The sequence below is a fragment of the Natator depressus genome, chromosome 3, assembly GCF_965152275.1.
Source record: "Natator depressus isolate rNatDep1 chromosome 3, rNatDep2.hap1, whole genome shotgun sequence".
Lineage (NCBI taxonomy): Eukaryota > Metazoa > Chordata > Testudines > Cheloniidae > Natator > Natator depressus.
In genome coordinates this window covers 106,500,416-106,524,383 of record NC_134236.1, presented here as the reverse complement: position 1 = coordinate 106,524,383, position 23,968 = coordinate 106,500,416, and the positions used below count along the sequence as shown (strand labels likewise).

Here is a 23,968-nt window from a genome sequence, read left to right as displayed (position 1 = left end):
CCATTCAATTTCATATTTATTCACACATTCATTCATACACACACACAGGTTCTGCAAGGTTATCATAGTTACCAGCCTTAGAGTTGCTCATGCCAAGCCACTGGCCAGGTGGCCTGGACATGAGGAGGGAGCAGGGCCTTGTCAGATGCTCATCTGATGCTCCTGGAAGTTGGTTTGCAGAATCAGACCCCAAAGTTCTCACTTTCTAGAGTCCATTTTTATAGGAATTTCTTCCTATGCCAGTCTATGGGAATTGCTTCATCATGCTGTTGCTGAATCAATCAGCAGATGGCACATTCCTGATGGCTCCGTGCTGCTAGATGTTATCTTGTTCTTTGGTTCTCCCATTCTTGAGGCTGTTGGGTGGATTCCAGTCTGCTCTCCGGGGGTCCTCTGGTTATTTCCACTTGACGCCTTCTTCAGCCGATGGACACTGGATTCTTAGGCTGGCACCTCCCTGATCATTCAGTTGTTATCCACACCAAGCATCTATCCACATACATCCTCTGTCTCTGTTTTAATCACAATTGTTAACAAAGCGAGATGAATACAACAAAAGGGCGGGGAGTCTCTGGGTGCTGTTTCTGTCACAGAGTATTGCTTTGAGTCTCTCTCTGTGTGAGTAGTTACAAAGAATTGCTTTGAGAACAGACTCTGTCTTAGAATGTACTAACACAATTAGCAGCTTGCTAGTTTCACACATAGAGGGAGAGAAACAGTACCAAAAACCAAGAGACCTCTTAATTAGTAATACCCTGGGATTTAAACTATGGGGAATCAAACTCATTTCTGATTTTAATACAGAACTTCTTTAATATCCAACACCTGTCCTTGTTCAGTGGGAACTGAGCTGTGAACACACTTGTGTTCTGGGCAGGATAAAACTCTCCTTCAGAAGTATTCTGATGCCATAACCACTATGTGAGTGTGACCAATAGTGAGCTATGTTTTTGATAGTCACACTTTTCTTTTTGTTTTTAAAAACATTCAGATGCAATTATTTCAAATAAGTTAAATATTGGTAGCCTACTAATTTAAAATTGTATGTTTACCTCTAACTTGCTTTTGAAATGGAAATAACTGCTTGAATATAACCTATTTGGCGTGAGCTAGGTGGGATAGTGGGTTATGCAGTTACTAACCATTCATCTTTTAACACCTGGGTTCAAATGCAGCTTCTGTCACAAGTGAAAGCTTTATGGTCACCTAGTCTTTCATATTCATGTGTTTGCAAAACCAGTGTAATTTGGCCCCATTGTTGTCCCTCAAAAATGTTGTGGGTCCAGATCATGATGGATTTGCACTTCTGGGTGGCGGAAAAATATATCCAGTGTCAATTATACTGTGCCTAACTCCTGCTGTTCTGTCACTGTTATAAATATTCCCTTTTCCAAAAAAGGAATATTTTAAATCTACTGAACAGTTGTTTATAGAAATAATGGTTTTTAGATAGGTTTTTATGATTTTAGTGATATAGTACAAAATTTTTAAAAGTTCCTTTGTTTTATTAGGAGTCCACATCTCCAGTTGTTTCACCACAGCAGTCCCCACCAACCTCTCCACATACATGGAGGAAGCACAACCGCCATCCCAGCGGAGGGAATAATGAACGACCTCTTGCTGGACCTGGGCCTTTTTGGGCTCCATTTAGTGAAGCACAACCAGGTATAAATGTCTTATGTTATCCTTCAAGTGTTGCCTGACGTTGTGGAATTTAAAAAAAAAAAGCTTAAAGTTTAGGTCAGCTTAGATTTACATTTTCACTATGGACAGAATAAGTAGCAGAAAAAGGACAGGAATACAAAGTATCGCTCTACACAGTTATCGAGCGCACCTCTGTTGCAGTTCTCTGTTAAATTGGTGCCTGCTAAAACTGCATAATCTGCAGCATGGCTGTGACAGGCTCATCACCTAAGTCTGATGTGGAAAATGCCAAAGATTGTGACAGGAGGGAGAGGATGGAACAGTTGCATGTATCCCTAAACGAAATATATAGCAGTATAAAACTGACGTTTTCTACTCCTGGGGAAATTCTGCACCAAAAAATTAAAAATTTTGTGGACAATATTTTAAAATTCTACGTATTTTATTTGTCAAAATAACACAATATAATAATGCCAGTTTCAGTTACTTTAGTCATTTATTTCAAAATACCTGTCAGCAAGTATGTCTGTAACAATACAGACCAAAAAAATAAAAAAAGATTCAAGAAATGGTTTTTTTGACAAATTGATTCCTTACCAGGCATATTAATGCAGAACTTTGAGTAATTCATTTAAACTACAATTCAGAAAATTATTTCCTGCACCCTGCAAAAGCAATGAAAATGCTTGGGAGGAGTCAGGGGTAACAGAGGAGCTGACTGAGAGGGAAGGAGCCTGGAGGTGAATTTGTAGGGTTGTTGAGTGTGGGTGGGACAAGTAAGAAACAGGAATTTGGGGGAGGAGTATTATTAGGGAGTTGGGAAACCTCCCCAGTGCAGACCCAGGCTGACCCCTAGCCTTTCCCATTGAGACAGGTACATCTGCCTCAAATACCCATGTGGCCCTGCAGCCCCCCCTCCCATTCAGCCCCTGCCTCAAAGCAATCACTAGCTCCTGAGCCTATGCCTCAGTCTGTGATGTGTCCCCCTCCCCACTGGCCCTTCTGAACCCCAGTCTGTGACACCCCCACCCAGCAGTCCTGTGCGCCCTGCTCTGACTGTCCTGTGCCTCCTCACCTGGCACTGTGAGGAACACAGCCTCCCCCTCCCTCTCTGTTGGCTGGTTGCCCTCTCTTCTGGCACCACAGTAGCCCCTGGTGGGCAAAGGTGTAATTGCAGCACCTCTCCAGCAGAACTATATTCTGTGAAGGAAAAAAAACATCTGGGGCGAGGAGGGGACATGAATTCTGCATGTGTCCAGTGGTGGAGAATTCCGCCAGGAGTAATGTTCCTGAAACTAGCAGTAATCTTCCCTATCACTGTGTAAAAATGCAGCTTGAGGGGAAAGCAATAACACTACTATATTGTATGTTTTCAACTATGCTTTTCTTTCTTAGAGTAGGTTAAATGAACTTGTCAGATTTTTTTTCAAAACTGAGACCTTAATACTTTGAGTTTTTACTTTCTCTAGTGCTTCTGTGTATATTTAAGATCCATATTCTTAAGGTCTTGTGGTTTGAGTTATGTTATGGTGGACTAATAATTTGATACTCTGTGTGCTGGTACATCCAGTAGACCTGTGTTAATTGTTTCTTTTTGAATAGTAACAAAATATCTTGTCTGATCCCAATGTTTCTACAAGTTCCATTTTCTTTTCTCCTCTCCCCTACTGTTCCCAGGTTTTCTACTTACAAGTGAATCCTAATTCAGGTTACACTTCTGCTTTTAGTATTATTTCTTGTTACAATATATTATCTTTTAAATTAGCATTTGGATTATTTTTTATATTTGAATACTTATGATTAGTAAGGTGTATTATAATTGGACTACTATTTTTCGGTACATCCTTTATTGTAGTCACGACCATACTTTGAGGACCGGGGAACTTCTTATGTGAGAATTGGCTGATGGTATTTTCTTGAGCTGTCAAGTCCTAAGAAAAGACAAAAATTTGTTTTTATTTTCAGGGACATATAGAAAGCCTAGATCAGGGGTCGGCAACCTTTCAGAAGTAGTGTGCCGAGTTTTCATTTATTCACTCTGATTTATGGCTTCATGTGCCAGTAATACATTTTAACGTTTTTAGAACATCTCTTTCTATAAGTCTTTAATATAGAACTAAACTATTGTATGTAAAGTAAATAAGGTTTTTCAAATGTTTAAAAAGCTTCATTTAAAATTTAAATTAAAATGCAGAGCCCCCCCAACCAGTGGCCAGGACCTGGGCAGTGTGAGTGCCACCGAAAATCAGCTTGCGTGCTGCCTTTGGCACGTGTGCCATAGATTGCCTACCCCTGGTCTAGATCATATGCAGAGTGTTATGCCAATTATGTTGTCTCAACAAGTATCATGCCCTAGTAGTTAGGCATGCTTATAAATTATCTGATATAAAGATCATACAGTTTCTTCATTGTGCACATGTCACACGTTTATTGAGTACCACAGAATAGGTTTAGTCAAACAGTTTTAACAGCCCTAGTTAATTTGCATTTTTTAATGGATAAATTGACTTCCCTCTTCACCCCTGCATATAGTAGAATACTTGAGAACCTAGATTCTTACAGGCTCAAATGCAGATGAGCTATTTCTGGTGGCTGTCTTGTAGTTTTCAAAGCTAGTGGATTCCAGGGATTCGTCAGTAACTTGCTCTTTATTCATTTTTCATAACTACAGTAGTTTGCTGCAGAATTCCATATTAATCAGTCAGTTCTGGCAAAAATATTCCTATTCAGTGCCTATTCAGTGAATGAATTTACTGACTCTAAAATGCTGTCAGAATTTGACCAAAAACTCAACCCTCTTAAATTCTGTCTTTTGTCACTTCCTCCAGATATTTCCTACACTGAAACACTATTTACTGTATTCAAAATTGTTCATTGCAGCAGGATTATATGTATTGCAAATGCTATCTCCTATCTCTAGTTTCCAGCTAGAATAGGTTTTAATATTCTGTTGTAGCTCACGGCAAACCATGTCCATCCTGATTCACAGTGGAAAGACTTTTCTTAACCCAACTAGCACCTTGGTATGAATCATAGCTGTGCTTTACACACACACAACGGGGGCGGGGGGGGGGGTGTGAGAGAGAGAAAAGTGGTGATAGTACTCTTATTTAAGTGGGGGTCTAATAGTACAGGCTAGAATGATGGTGTTGGGCAGTGCTCTGCAAAATTCCAAATCCAGCTCTGCCAATGGTCCTAACCTTGGAGATTCCCTTCCTGTTCCAGTCTTGAGTGTCTCTTGAATAATCAGCTAACTATGTCAAATTGAGCCACTTTTCTGTTATGTTCCAAAAGTTCCAAGAGGGTTTAAAGAAGAGACCACAATATTTTCACTTGTAATCCAGACAGGTGATCCAGGTCTCTCTAGCTATAAATCCAGTGTGTCTCATGCTAGGATTTAGAGAAGATTATCTTGATATTTAGGACTAGTTATTAGGGTTACCTTTTTGCAGGGGACAACTCATTGCCTGTGTCCCCTGTACTACCTTCTCAAGTTCTACATTGAATCCCTCAGTGTTTAAGAATATTGAACTTCTCACCCAAGAAAAAAACTTCATCTATTTTAGTTACCCATTTGGCCCCTATTACTATAGTGTCTGAGCACCATATAGTCTTTAGTACATTCATCCTTACAATACCCCATTGAGGCATGGAAAGGCTGTTACCTCTGTTTTACAGATGGGGAGCTGAGAACCAGAGACCGTCTTCCCCAAGGACATTCAGGAAGTATAGTCGGGCAAGGACTTGAACCCGGGTCTTCATATCCTAGGCTAGTACCTTAATCCTTGAACTATCTTTTTTCTGCTGGTATTAATCTTCCATTTGTCTTTTCCAGTTTGTAAAGGAATGCCTTAGCCAAGCTTCATGCTCCTTTGATCATTTAATTATTCTGCGTGTTGGCAGCCAAGTCAAAGCATAGACCCAACTAACATCTGGGTGGTGATGTATGGAAATGGTTCTTACCAAACCTTTTATAAAGTACAGAATATTGCTAGAGTTTGGAAAGCTGAAAGGCTTATTAGCCAAAATATGGTAGATTAACTGTTTCCTGGTGCTAGTAAACTTGCACCTGTTGGATGCCAATAACCAAAGTGTATGAATTCTTTGTTTAAATATATTGTCACCTGTGTGTGCATTGAAAAACAAACTCTTTAATTCAGGGATGTGTGGTCACCCCTCAAGGAATAAAAACTATACTGTTCTCAGTTTTGATATTTTCTATATGCTTTTTTTGGACCAGTGCCAAAACTGGATTACTAGATCAAGGGACCAGTGATAATTTTAAGGTCCAATATTCCTTTTACTGTCAGGGTTTGACTCGCATGCCTCATGCTGTTTGGAAGCTGTGGTTACTGTTGACAAAACGGTTACTGTTGCCTAGGCAGAGTGAGAGATGGATCTTACAATCGGATCATTCTGATTATCATCTTGCTTCCTGGTACTTCAGTTAGGACACCATTTTAGTGCGATCTTGTAGTTTGCTGGAAGCGAAGGTTTTTGTGTAGTCGTAGAGGATCTTGAATTTGTGCCCTTTTGTTTAAGATATAAAAAGGCCTGAAAGGTGTGTGCAAGCTTTTCTTTTCTTTTTTTACCTTAAATTCAGGAATGTAAAGTCTTTTCTTGGTTTTGCTGGAATAGTTTTTGGAGGCCCATGTGGATTCTTACCCCAATTAAGTGGGAGAGTTTATTCTAACAGAAGTCTATTCTCTTAGGTGTTTCTCAGGAATTTGAATTAAACAGATGCTAACAAAAGTTTTAAATCTGAATACAAATTGCTTCCCCTCTCAAACTAAGCTTCAGTTATTGATCTGTCACAAACATACTACTACTCCAGTTCTCCAGAGTTTCCCAGGGAAAAAAACAAAACAGATGCTTGAACTTATTATGAAAAGGAAACAGGTTCTCTGCTCCGTCCACAAAAAAAAGTCATGCCTTTATACCTAATCAAGAGAAAAAACAGCACAAACTTTTTTCCTTTTGCATAGCAGTTTAAACTCCAGATCCAGCAGTTAGAAAGTTGGCTGCTAAAAGCTTTTCAGAAATGAAATGATGGTTGAAGTGGCATGGCAGAATAAGATGGTAATCAACTGACACCATTTTAAGGTCTGTTACTTCATAATATAATAGGGCTAGAAATAGAACCTTTACCAAAACAGTTTTCTTTGGAACTTTATCAATGTTCCCAGTTAACCCTGGAGTGTAAGTATGTGGGAATGCAGCCCCAAACCACCTCAATTTGTTCTCCATGGTGAAGAGAAGGATTATCTTGTAGGTCAGGAAACCTGCAACCTGAAAATATGGGCAAATCTGGAAGCATTTAACCTTGTGAGTAAAGGGCTTATCCTAGAATCCACCCATATCTCTCTGGTCCTGGACTGTTCGCTATACTTGCATGAGCCTGGCAACTGCATTCCCTTATAGCTGTTTCAACAGCTAGAAAGAATTGAGTTACAGGCTTCAGTGGCAGACCCCCACAAAGATAAGGGATCCCTTCATGTGTACCCAGAACTTATCCTAAAGTGGTGACAGACTTCTACATCAACCAGTCTCTGTCTTCCATCCAAACTTTCACTCCCATCCCAGTGAGCCCATCTTCACTCATTGGATGTGAGGAAAGCTCTCTTGATTTTAAGAGAATTATTGAAGGTCTTAGTCCTAACAGATTATTTGTGGCATATGGGGTGAGAGGAATTAAAGCCCATTCCACATAAGCTACTGCTCAGGGTGGATTTGATTTAAATCAAATTATTTGATTTAAATCACTAGTCAGGAAGACTCTATTTAATCATGGATTTTTTCTCCATAAAAGTGCATTCTTGTTGGTTGTTATAACCTTAAGACATATTCTTCACAACTCAGAGATAGATGTAGGTTTCATTTTTAGAAGGTACACACTATACATTTTTAAGTGATTTATTTTGAAAATTTTTCTGATTAGTTTTACAGATATATCAGAAAATGAATAATTGAAACTATAGAAAATTATGGTGATCTTGAAGGTGGATAGTCTTCAGAATCCTGTACGTTGAGAATGGATTCTCATAAACTAAGTCAATGCAGTTATTTATTACCTGTTTTAGCCCACGAAAGCTTATGCTCAAAGAAATTTGTTCATCTCTAAGGTGCCACAAGTACTCTGTTCTTTTTGCTCATTTAGTATTACTCATTGCATTCACTGACGGTACTGCTTTAAAGATGAAATTATAAAAGGAAGATCTGCCTATTACAGCTATTTATTTTTTTATCACAACTGCATCTAAAATGATAGTACCATAGAGTAACAATTATATATTTTGCTCAAACATGAGAATTCAAGAATAGTGCAGAAGGGAGACAGGCAGTCCTTAAGAAGGAAGTATGAAATAAAAAAGTTTACCAACCTGAAGATCCTGCATGTTCAGACATGTTCCTTTCATCATCTTCAATGCAGCTTCCTCCTGAGAAAACACTTCTTATGATGTTGTTTCATTAAGTCAACCAGGCCTTGCATTTCTTTGTTGTACTGTTTGCATTTTGCACGCATGCCTGTCTTACCCAGAGGTAGAGGAACTTCATTAAAATATTCCCAAACTGGGTCTCTCTTACGGCCTGCTGGCATTATAGATTTTTCCCTTCTAGTGAGAGAATATGGTAGATATCAGATCAGTGAAGGCTACATTCAGAAAGACCTCAAGACTTCTGGAATATGCTGCTCAAACAGTTTCACTTTTGTTTCTACTGCCTGTCCCTCCCTTCTCACATTTATCTCCAGACTTCTTTTCCTTGTCCAGATCTGTTCTGCTCCCAACAATCTTCTATTCATTGAACTTTTTGAAACTTTGCACTTTTAGAGAGAGGTAAGGGATTGACACAAATTTGCAGAGGGACAATAATGTTGAGGTCTGTTATTTCTCACCTCTGTATATTTATTTAAAAACATTTTTGCTGTTGTTAAGCATGTTATCTCTGGAGACACAAATCCACAGATTGAGAACTACAAAACTAAGCATCTCTGATGGTATCTTCTAGACTGAGCACTGAGTCCCATTGGGTAGATAGAAATATTAACCTAAATAATCTATACAGAAGCCCCTGGAACCCCATAAGATTGGGTCCTTAATCCATGAACTATTGGACCTCATTTACAAAACTTTTCTTAAACATTACATGAACATATTCTCATAAAATAGAATTAGAATTTATAATCCCTATTCCATGATGAGATATCTTAGAGCTATAATGTATTTTAATTAAAACTATATTTAGATAGGTTTTTCCTCAAAAAGCATTTTATCAAAAAAATCTGATTTAAATAAAACCGATTTGAATAAAAAAACTAATTATTTTTATTTTTTAAAATCATTGATTTTTATTCACCCTGCTACTGCTGTTTCAGTGACACATTTAAGGACAGATTCCCATAGGAGAAATGTATAGCACAGCCACATGGAGTTCAGTTCCTGCTTTTACTAAGCACTGTGCATTAGTCTTATTCTCAGAGTTAGATGCGAGACTTGAGAGTTCCTTGGCCTTCCATCCATTCCAAGAGGTGTTGCTCTTTACTCTCCCACAAGTGTGCATGCACAGAGGACTTTGAAGGACTGTGCGCCAGTGAAGAGATACTTTACTGATAACTTTCTTCAAGAGTCTTCTCAGTAGTTCAGGAGAAGAAGCTGAGGTGATTAGGGGTTGCACTCAAGTGTCATATGTTGATGTCACTAGGGGGCACTTGTCCAGCCCAAATGGACGTGGCTTTGGTAGAGTTTCTGTGAACTCAACACCAGGGAGCTCCAACTCACGTGTGCAGGAACAGAGGTGATTCTCGAAAAGTTAAAAGTAAATAACCTTTATTCACTTGGTCAGACTTTCCCTTCTCCCCCCCCAAAAATCCATATACCAACAATAGTGAATGGAAAAGTAACTAGAAGCACAAAACAAGATTGTACTACCTAAAAAGAAAACAATTCTGCTGATACCTTAAGATTACTTAAAAGATGTAGTAATTAATTTGGTGCTACCAGGTTTTTCCCCAAGGGAATTCTAGTGCTACAATTCAAATTGATTGAATATGTAACTGTTTACTGTTTCAGGTGAAACGAGAGTTTTGGAAGTATATGGCAAGTATACTATGACTAGGCTTGGAAGCATAGTTTTCAGTAAAAATCTGATAAATGTGAGTGTCCATTTTTCTCTTCACCTCAAAACCTGTGAAGAATTCAGTCTTAATTGAAATTCAGGAATAAAAGTTAAAGCATATGATGAAGGGTAAAACTTTCATAAGTGACTTAGGAGCCAGAATTTTCAGGAGCCAGTGATTTTCAGAAATCACTTAGGAGCTTAGTCCACTTGAAAGTCAGTGGGACTTTGTCAGTTAGGCACTTCTGCAGGGAAAATTTTCAGATAAATAGTACATTTTTTTTGCTGTTTACTTCATCTGGCAGTCAATAAAATGTAAGACTTAATTTCTCAATTTATCCTCTTTGGTAGTAGCTAAACTTTGAATAACCAGATGTTTGATAGTATAAAATCATGTTTTAAATACAGTATTTAATTCTTTATTAGTTAAACTAAATGCATATGATTTTTTTTTGCTATCAGTATAAGCCAGGCTCTGGCTGACTGTAATATGTAACACTTTGATCCATCTGTTCACATAAAAGAACTCATCTATAATAAGTTGCTAAACTTATATTGAAATAAAAGAATAACAGTCCATATCTTTTGAGGATTTATATTTCCTGTTTAGTATATTAAAAAAAAAAAAAGACAGGATAAAAATAGAGTACTGGCACTTTTGAAAAAACCAACTACCTGTTCAAATTTATAAAATAAAAACAGAATCCTTCCAAGCCTACCCATGCAAAAGCAATTATTGCAATTAATTCTTTGATGCTATAATCCTGCACAGATGGTATAGAAATGCTGAACCATTATTCTGACAGGAATAGAAATACTACAAGTGATAGTCTGATGATCACCACAGAATCAGTTTTAGTTTCATTGTGTGAAATTGAAGCTTGTAAAAACTCATCATGAAGGAAGCTGTCTTCTCATTAGCAAATGGTCGACAATGCACAGCAAAAGCAAAGCAAGCAGCCAAGGTTTAGTAAACATAATACAGGAGCAGTAGAAGTAGGAAGACATTAACTTAAGATGTCCAGGAACCGTAATTCATATAAGCCTTCCATTGACTTTAGCGACTTTTGTTTCAGGTCTGCAGGATCCAAGAGGTAAGCCAGTAGTTGAGGGGGAGGTGACAAGTTCTCTCAGACCTCCATACCCAGTAAGACTAACTTGGAAAGTTCAACTACCCCTCATCCACCATAGTCAAAGTAGGCATCCCTGGCAGACCAACTAAACTAAACCTTGTTTGGTAAAGTTATGTAAGAACTGTCTGTATTATAGTATTTTCAATACAGGTTTTTGAATGTATTTTGCATTTGCAGGTATTGTACATCTTTAAAGCTGCTCTTGTAATTCTGCTTCACCAGAAGCAGAATTCACCAGGCAGATGAATCCTGCCCTGCAGCTGAACCTCATGTTCAGGATGGGGACTAAGCTCTGCCTCTGTCCAGAACTTTGTCCAGCTGCAGACCTGAGAGAACTTACAGGAAAGGGAGCAATTTCAGATCCCACCTATTCCCCCAGTTGTGCTGTAACCACTGCTCAAAGGATCTCAGAGATGAGATGAAGAGCTGAGTGAAGATTTGGCTCACTATCTGTGGGGCCCACCACAGGCACAGAAACAGGAAGAGAAGTTCTTCTGAGATGCATTAGTTGAGCTGCTCCTACTTAATTTTTTGGCTAATTAGGCTAGCTGCTAAGGAAGAGCATGGAAGCAGAGAGCAATTTGAGATCACCACCCCCTTTACTCTCAGCACTGTTGGATTAAACACTACTCTAGCTCACCGGCATACAAGGAATGGGTCTGAGGAAGTAGTTGTGTACACAAGAGAACTAAATAGTTCCAGCTAGGAATCCCAAGCACAGGTTAATGTTTAGGGTGTGGATTGTAGCACCTTTTGCCAACTAATATAGTTAAAACTATTAATTACAATGATAGCTAGAAGAAACTAAGTAATCTAACATCTCCCCCTATATTAGACTTCCCCTATTTACAAGTGGGAGAAAGCTCTCCGGAAACAAATCTAAGTAATATCCTGTATTTTTTCTTGCAACGTATGTAAAGTATAATAGACCCCGACAATCTACTGTGCACACTAGCAGATAGAGTAACAGGTAAAAGTTTTCTGTACAGTTTGTTTTTCTGAGTAGTTTTCTTTTTTCTGAAAAAAGTGACTTAATATTCTCTAATCTAGTCTCCAGCCGAAAGAGTAACTTCATCACACTTAATCTTAATACATATAAACATAGAGTAATTCTGGAATTACATATAAATAGTCCCAGTAACAATTTTTTCTTAACATTTTAGTTATCTCATTAACTTGATTTTTTTTTTGAGGTTTTGCCTATTCTGTTCACTAACAATGATGTGTTCTCTATCCATAATCTCCGTGAACCTGGATCTGTTGATAATACTCAAATTCTGTGAAAGAACTGCTTATATATACAAAGTTCTCTCATGGTAACTTACTTATGGACACCCATCCTAAGAACAGCTTAATTGTTCTTGCTGCATAAATTTGGCTCCAAGTTGAAGAGTTAACAGACTATAATGTGGTGAATGTTTTCTCCTTTCTTCGGATGTGCAGTGTAGGCTTCATGATCGTATCATGAGAGTCAAATAGTAAGTTATGAACCCATTTCTTGCATCTTTAGCATTGGATGCATGAGGTAGAAATGTGCTTGTGAGAATTTAACATAACCTCAATATTGCACTGTACAACCTTCATTCTGTTTAAAATCTTCAAGGGAGCCAATTTCACAACTGCTCCTTGGTCTTCCAGGGGTTTAATATTTTCTACTTGATGTAGGAAACAGACCTGAGTCTTGTGATTCTTCCAAATTTTTAAAATTTTCCTGATTGTCCTGTTCCTTCCCAAGACTTCCTTCATTTTTTTTATTGAATCACAACTTTGGAGGAGCTTGAGACTTTTATACCCCTGGCATTGGGTGACTCAGATGCCAAAAAAAAGGCTGCTATAGATATTTAAACATCAGTATAATTAAGTTATTAAAGCACTGAACATCCAACACTACATAATCAAAATAAGTTCACTGAACAGAACACACTTATGAAAAACAAGTCTGTACGGCTTTTGGTAAGCCTCTCAACCACCGTGTTACATAATTTTACAGACTTGAGATTCGAGTATTGTTGAGTAAGTGTCACACTACCGTGGCAACGGAGTTAAGTTATTAAATTATAGATATCAAGAAAACGGATGCTCAAAAAATGAGCTGTTGCTGGAATTACAAATCAAAACATTAAGAAGGAAAAAAAATAGAAATAGCACAAGATATCTGAATTGCAGGAATGCCATATGACAACTTTAAATAAATGAATTAGTTTCTTTGCCTCTCAGTACAATGTTTGGTTTCTCTTCTCAGTTCTCTTTGAAGGGAAAAATATGAAGAAGTTTCATTTTAATTATTCTTGATATAGCACATGTTCACAACCCAGATCTTTTTCTAAAATTTATAAATACCAGTGACAGTAAGCAATCTCATCCTTTTTCTTTACTGTGTATATTTAAAAGAGTATTGTTCAGTATAAAATACTAATATTACAATAAGGCATTGGAGAATAGCCTTTGAATTTTTTTCACATTACTAGAGTCTGGTTTGTGATTATCTTCACAATTTTAATGTGCTTTTCTAGGTAGCACATTTATTTCAGTTTTCCATGGACTTTGTCCAGCTAAAGTTTTCTTAAATTTTCCTCAGGTTGTTATATTTTGAAAGGGAACTGTTTCTTCTGCTTTCAGGCTCATCTACTACTGGTGATCCCATATGGTCTGGCCATTCCCCGCCACCACATCAAGAAAACTGGGTCAGTTTTGCAGATACCCCACCAACCAGTACTCTTTTAGCCATGCATCCTGCTTCTGTCCAGGTGTGACATTTTATTGGTATTCATTTGATTTGCTTCATTCAAATTAATGTTGCAATCATCTTTTTCATACTTTCACTGCAGACTCATACTGTTGACCCAAATTTACTATGTTGTGGAGGTCAGAAATCTGTTCTATGCTTATTTACTCAACAAATACTTCTGTATCATTGCGTTGTTAAGTATTATACCTTTTTAATCTAGTAAAGTTTTTCAAAATTAAAAATTTGCTAACATTTGAAAAGCCAAATTTAAAAGTAACTGAGAATATTTGTACTTTGCTTTCTCTGCATACACTCCATACTTTTTTGTTGCTTACATAATTGCAATCACTTCTACACCATTTAATGTGCAGAAATATTTCCTATAGCTTGATAGTCCCAAATATGCAATCTGCTGACAGCTTCCTGCAACACTTAAACTTCTACAAGAAATAACTAAGCTTTGAAGGCAAGTAGTCTAGAGACAATGGCAGTCCATGTGATTGTTTTAGACAGATAATACTGAGGAAAAAATGTTTCATTGCAGGACCAGACAACAGTACGAACTGTAGCATCAGCTACAACTGCAAATGAAATTCGTAGGCAATCGAGTAGTTATGATGATCCCTGGAAAATAACTGATGAACAAAGGCAGTATTATGTAAATCAGTTTAAAACCATTCAACCTGATCTAAACGGCTTTATTCCAGGTGAGTTCTTTAAACACAGAAGTTACTATAGGTATAGCAATTTTGTATTCTCAAAGACAGCGTGCTGGTGGACATGGATTTATATATCATTTTGTCAAGTCCTACATTTACTGAATTATTGGTACAGTACAGCTCCACTGTGATTAAAAAAACCGAAGCTTTGAAACTAATTTGTCTTTATAATAGGTCAGCTTTGCTAGTCTTACTCTTCTAATTAGCACTATTCCCTTAGACCCTTTGCTAAATTGTTTAATTGTTTTTACCATAAACTTTAAGAGCCTTAGATTGGTAAGCTTGCAATAAATATTAAGCATTATTGTTTTAATATTTCAGGGTCTGCAGCTAAAGAATTTTTTACCAAATCAAAACTACCTATTCTTGAGCTTTCTCACATTTGGTAAGTGTGAAGTGTCAAAGTTTGGGGTAGCTATTTTTGGGAACTGCACTATTTCATATTAGGGCTGTCTGACAATCAGTCAGCACCTTTCAACTTCCTTCCTAGAAAGTGTCGCCTGCACAAAATGCCAGTGCTATTCTAGTGTCAATCCTGTTCCCATTTAAGCCAATATTACATTTTCCACTGACTTCAGTGGGATCAGGACTGGGCCCCTACTTAACAGGGAGCTAGAGTCCACAATGTCAGGTACTTCACACAACCAAAATGTTGAAATTGCATGGAAAAAGACGCATTTTTGTCATGCGTATTTCATTTAGTCACACATGCTTCTGGGTAAATTTGTTAAAGTCCCACAACAACTTAAACAAAAAGCTTACTCTTCATTTCAGTGTAGAAAGAGTGCTACAATGCCAGACATGATCATTCAATAACTCGTCCTCAGCAGATTTGGTCTCCTTCATTAGCTGTTCAGATAACTTACATTTTGGATTCTAATTTAAATAAGATTGTTCCCTCATTAAATAAAAGTATGTAAAGTGTCAAACTGTAATATCTACATGCTGAAAAACTGCTGTATTATCTGCCACTAATTTAATTTTTGCAGATAGTGCTGAGCAGAACCATCAGTGCTTAAAAATGCAGAAAATAAGGATAGTAAACTAAAGACTTAGAATGTAATATTAAATGAGTTTAAACCCAGTCGTTAATTTTAGAACCCGTCATTAATGAGGACTCATCTGTCATTAAAGAACACTCAAAATGCATAGCACTGTAGGTCCTAAGTATTAACATGGGAAATGGAATTATATAAAATACACATCTAACAGTCTTTCAGATAAGGCAACAAAAGAATATAATCTGAAAATAAAATGGTTTAGAGAGGAATTTGATTTTATTTATAGTAAGTTTTCCTTTTAGGGAACTGTCTGATTTTGATAAAGATGGCGCATTGACACTGGATGAGTTCTGTGCTGCTTTTCATCTGGTAGTTGCTAGGAAGAATGGCTATGACTTACCTGAAAAACTACCTGAAAGTTTAATGCCCAAACTGATTGATTTGGAAGACACAACAGGTAAGATGTGTGTTGCTAAAGAACCTTCATTGTATATCCAGATGACAATCCAGTTAAGGTTACAATCAAATAGCTGATATTTGCAGAATTGCAAATAAACTTAGAAGTTTTAATTTATTTTATGATGGTACTGAAATGATCCACTATCCTGAGTCATGTAATACGTGAGGGTAAAACTTTCAAAAGTGCTTGCTTGACTTGAGAGTTTTAATGCTTAGTACTTAAATGCCAAAGTCACTTTTGAAAATAGAACTTAGGCTCCTAAGTCATATAAATGCTGGTGAAAATGTTACCTACAGCCAGTGTTACCTATGGGAGAAGAAGGATGGCTTTGTTGTTAAAGCACAGGAGATCTGAATACTATTCGTAGCTCTGCCACAGACTTCTGTGGCTTTGGATAAGCCAGTTAATCTTTCTGTGCCTGTTTCCCTACCTGTAGAATGGACTACTTACCTGACAAGGATGTGATGCGTCCTGTTCATTAATATTTGTAAACCACTTTAATTTTCTTGAATGGAAAATGCAAACTACCATTTCCTGTAAATTATATATAGAAGTAAATTGTTTTGTGCTCATCTTTTGCTTCTTTACAAGAAGCCCTGAAATTTATTTTAAAATTTTACTTCAGAAATACCAAACTTGCTTTGAATGTTAAATCTTTTTTCTTTTTTTGCGCTGGAGGACTTACAATAATTGGCATTAAAATTAAGTAATACTTAACACACTGAATACATATTTAGTACAAAAAATTTCATATGTCTCAAAATGCTTACTAAGGTGGGAAAATATTAGCCTCATTTTACAGATGAGGAAACTGAGGTGTGCAGAGCCTATGGAAGGGCAGAGAATGGAAACCATTCTGTGTCCTCTCCGTTGGACCATGCTGTTTTTTACTGTAGAAAGGCCAAGGAAATTAGAATGGGAGCTTCCTTGGTCCTTTATATGAAGATGCTGAGTAACTGAAACTTTAACAGCTATTCGCTATGACAGTTGTAAGGTATTACCAGAAAGTTAGTTCAATTTGGAGGAAGTGGTTTTCAGGTGTCACTTCCTTGTTACTGGTGACTTTTATCAGCTAGTTTACCAGTCATTGATAGCCTTCTAGGGGAAAAAACTAGACAAGTTTAGCAATCAATAGAAACCAGTTGGGCCATGACACACGTCATAAAGAGGCAAAAAGGGTACAAACTGGATTTGTATGTCCTCTTACTTCACTTTTAAGGACAGTAGCAAATGAGTACTACTACTAAATCTTAAATCTTAGTCGTTTGACCCAAAAAAATCAGGTGATTTTGTTTTGTTTTTTGTTTTTTTGTTTTTAAATCAGTAGGAACACAACTTTTTTTTTCTTCTGCTATGGGTGTGCATGGTATGGTGACCACTGTATAGGGATATCTTGTCTATTTTTAGTGGTCATTCTTCAGTGTTTTCCTCTCATGAGCTGAAGTATTTGCCAATCTTTGCTAAAATGATTTCGATATTTGATATAGGTAACTCTAAAAGTCAGTCAGACACTCTTCTCTCTACTTCAAAAGTATGGATTTCACTTCTGGCTTTCAGTTGTGCACCAAGTTTCTACTTAAGTGCAATAGCTGTCTTTCCTTTTACATTAACTTCAAAAATTTGGGGGCATTCTTCCAAGGCTTAATTTACTAATGCCCACTTCTAAAGACAAAAGCTGTATTTGAACCTCCAAGTTTGAATCTGAAACTTTCATTTAATCTTTTTCACACATGAAGCAGTTTAAGAGCATTGAACATTGATTTGGGTTGTCTGCACCTAGACAGTTGTACTGCTTTAAGTGGAGCAGCTCCCCGAAGTGTGGAATCTGTTACATCAGTATAAAGGTGCTTTTTACTGGTATACCTACTCTCATATGGGAAGAATAACCATTCTAGTGTCAGTAATCTTTATGCCTGTATAAATTCATCTGCCCTAAGGCTTTTACTTGTATGACTGTAGTAGTAGTAATGATAATAATCAACTCTAACCAAAATAGTTATACTTTGAAGTGTAGACCAGACCTTAAACCAGAAAGTTTTGCAGCTGGCTGCAGCTTCATCTAAAATTTGAAAATTTCCTGGTCAAAAATGCTACAATGAGCTCTATATATGAGGTGTGAAGTGGCCTTCCAAATCATGGGAAAGCTTTTCCAAAATAAAAATCAAGATGGCACTGATCTCTATTATGAAAAATGACAACTCTTGTGACATTGCTGTGGAACCCTAGCATGGTAGATATTCTCTGACCCGCTCCACTAATCCTGGCTGTGCTTGTGAAGGCCTCGTGTCTTGCTTCATGTAGGCAACTCTAGAATATTCTTAGAGCTCACTTGCTATTTTATTTAAACGGGGTGACTTGAGTGCGCTCACAGTAAAATGTTCAGTCTTTAGTGAATTAAGATCTTTTCTTTGAGTAGGATTAAGGGCTTTAGCAAAAGTTACTGGTGGAACTAAATTGTTGTAGCTACACCAGTGCAAGCCCCTAGTTATAGATGCATTTAAATCTGTTAGTCCTCGTTGATATCGATTTAGGTTAAGCTAATACATTTAGTTTAGTTGGCAGATCAAATTACATGGATTCAACTTTTCTACTGCAGACCAGCCTAAAGACATGAATAAATTGAGCTTCTGTAATGCTTGTGTGAAAGCCACACTGCAATAAAACTTGCTTCCAACAGCCTTCACAAAAATGTAAGAATTTTTTTTTTCAAATTCAATTTATAGTATTTGAGCATATCTTGCCATGTGTACTTTGGGCTGGGCAAAATGGGATGCAGCTTTTCTCAGATAATAAGCTTTCTGGGCAAAGGAGAGTCTTCTACTCTGTACAGAGCATCAACCAAAGTGGAACCCTGATTTTGATTGAGGCCTCTAGTTGCTGCCAAAATGTGACAAATAATGGATTGTGAAAATTATTTTAAGAGCAGAATTATATGAGTAACATCACTGGCTTTTCCCTCTTATATCAAATTCACATTTCTCATCCTCTGTTTCAAGGATCTGAAAAATGACACCCTTACCTCTCTGTCCTTTCCTTAACGGATTTTTTCTGTGTCTCCCATGCTGCTGTGCTCTATGCTTGGAACTCGCTGTCCGCTCTTATATGTTTTTGGCCAAATTCCTCCTCTAAACACTGCATAACCATATACTTTTTGTGATCAGAAAGTATGTAACAAATCATATTTAAACTGCTACCTTCAATTCTTGGATTAAACCATTGCCGGATCATGCAGCGTACTATTTAAACAGTGCTTCTACCTTAGACTAGATTGTACTGTCTCTGGGGCAGAGATGACTTTCTTGTCTGTTACTGCATCAAGTATGATGAATTGCAAAAGCTAGTGGAAGAAGACAATCAAATGTCAAGTAAAAGTAAGGTTTTCATGTACTACAACATCTTGGGGCCACTTAGAATTTCACACAAATCATAGTCCTAGAGTTTAAGGCCAGAAAGGACAACCAGATCATCTAAATAGAGGCTGCAGATGTATGTAACAATCCTATAGTATCTTATTGTACATTGCTGTCCTCTGATGTGTTGAATTTGAATGGGGTCACATCAGCAGTTTTCTCCACATACACATCAAAAGCTGGAGGATTACTGTTTGCATTACAGTAGCTCTAAGGAGCTCAGTCAGGGTCAGGACCACACTGTGCAAGGGGCTGTGCCAGTATTTAAGACTTTGCCCTAAATAATTTACAAAGTGTCACAGAGCGAAAACAGATGGGAGGAAAGGAAGATGCGAATTAAAAATATCGGAGCATCTGGTCAGATGAGTTGTATGTACACTTAGCATGTTTGAAGTCTCATGCTGTTTATAAGTAAATTATATCAGTATTCTTGTTGACTGGTGGCTTGGATGACATTTTATGGTCTGTTGGCTCTGAAATGTGCAGTAATTTACATTTCAATTCCTGTTATGTGAGTAACAATTTTAATATCTTCCACTATCACCTGAGTATAGAGCCTTAAACCATTCACATAATTCAGAAGTAGTTCCATTATTTTTTTTTCTTGTAAATTTGCATTCGGGCCAGGTTACTGCAGTAATGCCATTTCCTTAAAAGAAAAACAAGCTAAATCTGTTCCTTTCTTGGATGACTGTCAAGGTATACCTGTTTGGAAGTAGCAGTTGCCTTACTTATAGCTTATGGATCTGTGGAGACCTGAGGAATGGGTGCTTTTCAGACTTAATTTCTCACTATTTTACAATGTCAAGTTAGAAAGTGGTAAACTTACAGTACTTTCTAGCTTATTAAACTAAACCCTTACTCCTGGACCATATTTTGTAGAAAGCCTACCTAATCCTTCAGTCTACCTGTAGGAATAATAATACCTATTATTATTATTATTTATTATTATCATCATCACAACACCAACTTAATCAAAATTCTTTTATTAAATCTAAAGGCCGAATGGTCTTTATACAGCTGCTGCAAATGTGCCTTAAATGCCTAAGCAATCATCATAGTTGGTCATTTACAGACCCATTTCCTTCAAAATGACTATTAAGGCTTTGGGGAGGCAGGTGGTAGTTATCGCCGCCTGACCTCCCGTTAGATAATTTGTTTGACTACTATGAGTACTATTGGGTGGGACTGTACAGAGTTATACTTCCATAACTTTTCATTATCAAACCGAGCATCTTCCTTTCCCTTCTCACCTAATGTTGTTTCCAGTACCTCTGCTAACCCTGATTGTTCAGTTCTCTTTGAGCTTTGCAGTGTTCTCAGAGTTGGTAATTTTTAATTTCACATATTTCCACATCTAGCACATTATACTTTAACTTCAGTATGTCACTTTGTGCTACTGTAGCCTACCAAGCTTCACTGGCGACAAAGTTTTGGGAACATACATCCTCGGTCCTCTCATTCAGCTTATTAGCTGCTGCTTCTATGGCTTCACTGAGCTGATTCTTATGTTTTCTACATTCATTCCTCAAGGTGGTACACTTTGCCTGCAGAACTGTAGCTGCCAAATACGGTTCCTGAAAGACCGCTGCCTTCAAACTGTGCCTTGTTTACTTTGTGATTATTTAAGAAAGCTGCAGTTAGTTTTTTTCCCCATAACTTCCCAGGGTGTTCTCCTAGTCAATATTTCCATGCAGTCAATGGACCTCTGCTGTACTTATCCAAAAATGGATATGCATAGGTACTTAATATACCCTCTGTTTCCTTTCTTTTACTGAACTTCCCTGTAAAAGACCCTTATAGTGGCCCTAGAGGATAGGATGCTGTCCCTTCTGTCCAAGGGTCTGGAGCAACCAAAATTAGTGTCAGTGGGATCCTGGACAAGCCCCCAAAGGGAAGGGGAGTGGTGGTGGTGGTGGTGACTGTTCATTTTTACATACATGGTATCACCACGATACCATTCAACCATAAATTTCTTTATTAAATCTAAAGGCCTAATGGTCTTTATGTAGGTGCTCAAAATAGACCTTAAATGTCTGTCTGATCTTCATACCCATATACTAACATGCTCTCATAAGTAACACTACGATATGATGATGAGTATTTTTAATAAAAGTCAGGATCAGGTCATGGGCAAAAAACAAAAAATCACAGCCCCATGACTTTTACTAAAAATACTCATGGTTGAATCTGAGGCCGGGGGAACACTGGGTGGGGAAAGCCAGAGGCCCGCTGCTGAGGAAGAACCGCAGGGGGCCCACCACTGCTTAGGTCCCCGCTGAAGGGGGATTTCCAGGGGACCTGTCACCGCTCTGGGATCCATGGGAGGAGGTAGAGGTGGCCAGAGGCAATGGGTGGAGAGCTCGGGGAAGCAGCAAGGGCCAAGGGCACCAAAATACAACTGTACATTATTTTTATTATTGTCTGCAAACAAAAAACCACACAACCACCCTACATAAATAAAATAATGATTTGGACATGTATATGTGCATATTTTTGTTTTTCCTGAAGTTAATTAAGTATTTTAGGAAAACTGGTCAGTGCAGCTACCAGGAAGAATTGGTGGCCCCACACAGAGGCCATCAAAAAAATTCTTGGGAGAATCCCTGACCTATGGTCAGAATTCTTACACCACTTTTCCAGGTATTAAAAGCCCCAGCTTCTGGCCAGACCTCCTTCTGCAAGACATAGTGTTCTGTCTTTCAGTGGTCATCTGTTGCATTAAAATCAACTTGCAGCAAATAAAAAATAATCTTTTAACAGTCATAATACCCACCCTGTCTGGATTGCAAAATTACCTATATTTGATATCAAGTATTGTATTTACTTTGCCTCAGTAATAACTCTTTTATACAAAACTTCTGAACACAAACCTTTTAATGATCTTTTTTCCCTAAAATACTCTTAAGGTAACACTTGCATGGTTCAAACTTCTGTATAAAAATCTTCAAGCAAGCAAAGGGAGCAGAAAATCCCAATATTGGCAATATTTGGGAATTTATCTTGTGACAAATCTTGTGATATTGGGGGTTTTTTAAAGCACCAACTCCTGGAGTTGGGTGATTGCATTTTTTAAATGAAAGCAGAGATTGTGTTTTTAGCCCATGTGATTTGTATTATGTAGAACAGGGGTGGACAAACCTTTTGGCCTGAGGGCCACATTGGGGTTCCGAAAGGGCTGGGTAGGGCAGGCTGTGCTTCCCCAAACAGCCCAGTCTCCGACCCCTCTCACTTCCCGCCCCCTGACTGCCCCTCTCAGAACTCCCAACCCATCCAATGCCTCCTGCTCCTTGTCCCCTGACTGCCCTGACCCCCATCCACACCCCGCCCCCTGGACTCCCATACCTGTCCAACCCCCGCTGTTCCCCATCCCCTGACCGCCCCCCTCCCCAAACCTCTGCCCCATCCAACCGCCCCTTCTGTTTTAAATCAACCTAACGTAAGTAGATTTAATTTTGTAATGGAGATGTGCCCTAAGATTACATTACCCTGCGGCTGCTTTTTACTAGTCTTTCCTCTTTACTGCTAATTTCCTTGGTAGTACCTCTAAAATAAGCTCTGGAAATGTGTGCAGATTTTAGAGTACTTTGAAGTATTGGCTCTTAAACCAAAATATTTGCTATTAGGGCAAAATTCCAGAAGGAGCTATTGCAGAATTCGGACAGAGCAACACATTCTCAGAAAGCTTCTGAGAGCAGGACTCAAACTTTCATTGTATGGGTACTCTGCAGTTCAGTAACTATAGTATGTCACGTGGAACACCCACTTATTCTGACATCAGGTTGCCTGTAAATACTCTGGTCTGCAACACAGCCTCAGTCCTGCAGTATGTGCGTAAATGACTGTCATTGGCGCCATTAATTTTGCTTGAGACACACGGTAGATCTAACTTTTTACCCTAAATAACACTTTAAATGTTGCTTCCCCAAAGAGGGAATGGTGCCAGACACTAGTTGAAATTCATTCTGAGCAGATTATATCAGTTTATGGAGAATCAGTGTTTTAGGGTATGTCTGTACTGCTGTTGGGAGTGAGTCTCTCGGCCTGGGTAACAGACTGCTAGCTTCACTTGAGCTAGCACACTAAAATAGCAGTGTAGATTTTGCAGCTTCAGCGGAGACTCTGACTAGCTGCCTGAGCTTCAACATTCACGCTCCTGTTTTTACTATGCTAACTCAAACTAAGATAGCTTGAGTCTGTCTGCTTGGGCTGGGAGGCTTATTCCCAGCTGCAACATAGATATACCCACAGTTTGAGGCCCAGGTGGGCACAAAAAGTTGGAACTTCAAAACTCTGATGTTACATGATTTTGGGCAAGGGGAGAGCGTACAGTGCTACTGTTCTGTAATATAATATGCTCAGAAGAAAATTGGTGGGGGAGGAATTATGTGCTTCAAAAACTTGTTAGATACCTTAATGCCACAAAGGGAGATGGATTATTCAGTAGTACTTGGTGAAATGGGGTGAAATTAAGGAAAAAACAGAATAATAACATCATAAATATGACAATTGTTAGACTGGAATAATCTCCGAAAAGTAGTGAAGGGAAGCCCAACTGCTTGAGTTTTTTTAAAAGAAGGCTCACTCAAACAGTGAAGAATATATTGCAGGGAACAGTTCTTTGATATCAGAGAGCAGACTAGGTGGTTTAATAGATCTTTTATATGTTCTTCTGTCTTTCTGTTCAGATTACATTTTGTATTGATGTTTGTTAATCTCTCAATATTGATGTCTGTTGCTTTGAACCTTTCAAGTAAA

At 38.0% G+C, this 23,968-nt stretch overlaps 1 protein-coding gene across 9 annotated transcripts in view; it reads left to right on the top strand.

Annotated features, from left to right (window-relative positions):
• The window catches only part of REPS1 (RALBP1 associated Eps domain containing 1), a 109,996-nt gene that overhangs the window by 43,597 nt on the left and 42,431 nt on the right, over positions 1 to 23,968 (top strand). For 8 of the 9 annotated variants that reach the window (XM_074948518.1, XM_074948520.1, XM_074948524.1 and 5 more), the window contains exons 4-8: positions 1,512 to 1,665; positions 13,512 to 13,639; positions 14,165 to 14,327; positions 14,661 to 14,724; positions 15,643 to 15,797. In XM_074948518.1, coding sequence (XP_074804619.1) covers positions 1,512 to 1,665; positions 13,512 to 13,639; positions 14,165 to 14,327; positions 14,661 to 14,724; positions 15,643 to 15,797 — 664 coding nt within the window. The remainder of the gene's footprint in view (positions 1 to 1,511; positions 1,666 to 13,511; positions 13,640 to 14,164; positions 14,328 to 14,660; positions 14,725 to 15,642; positions 15,798 to 23,968) is intronic. The other variant, XM_074948521.1, reaches the window with a different exon arrangement.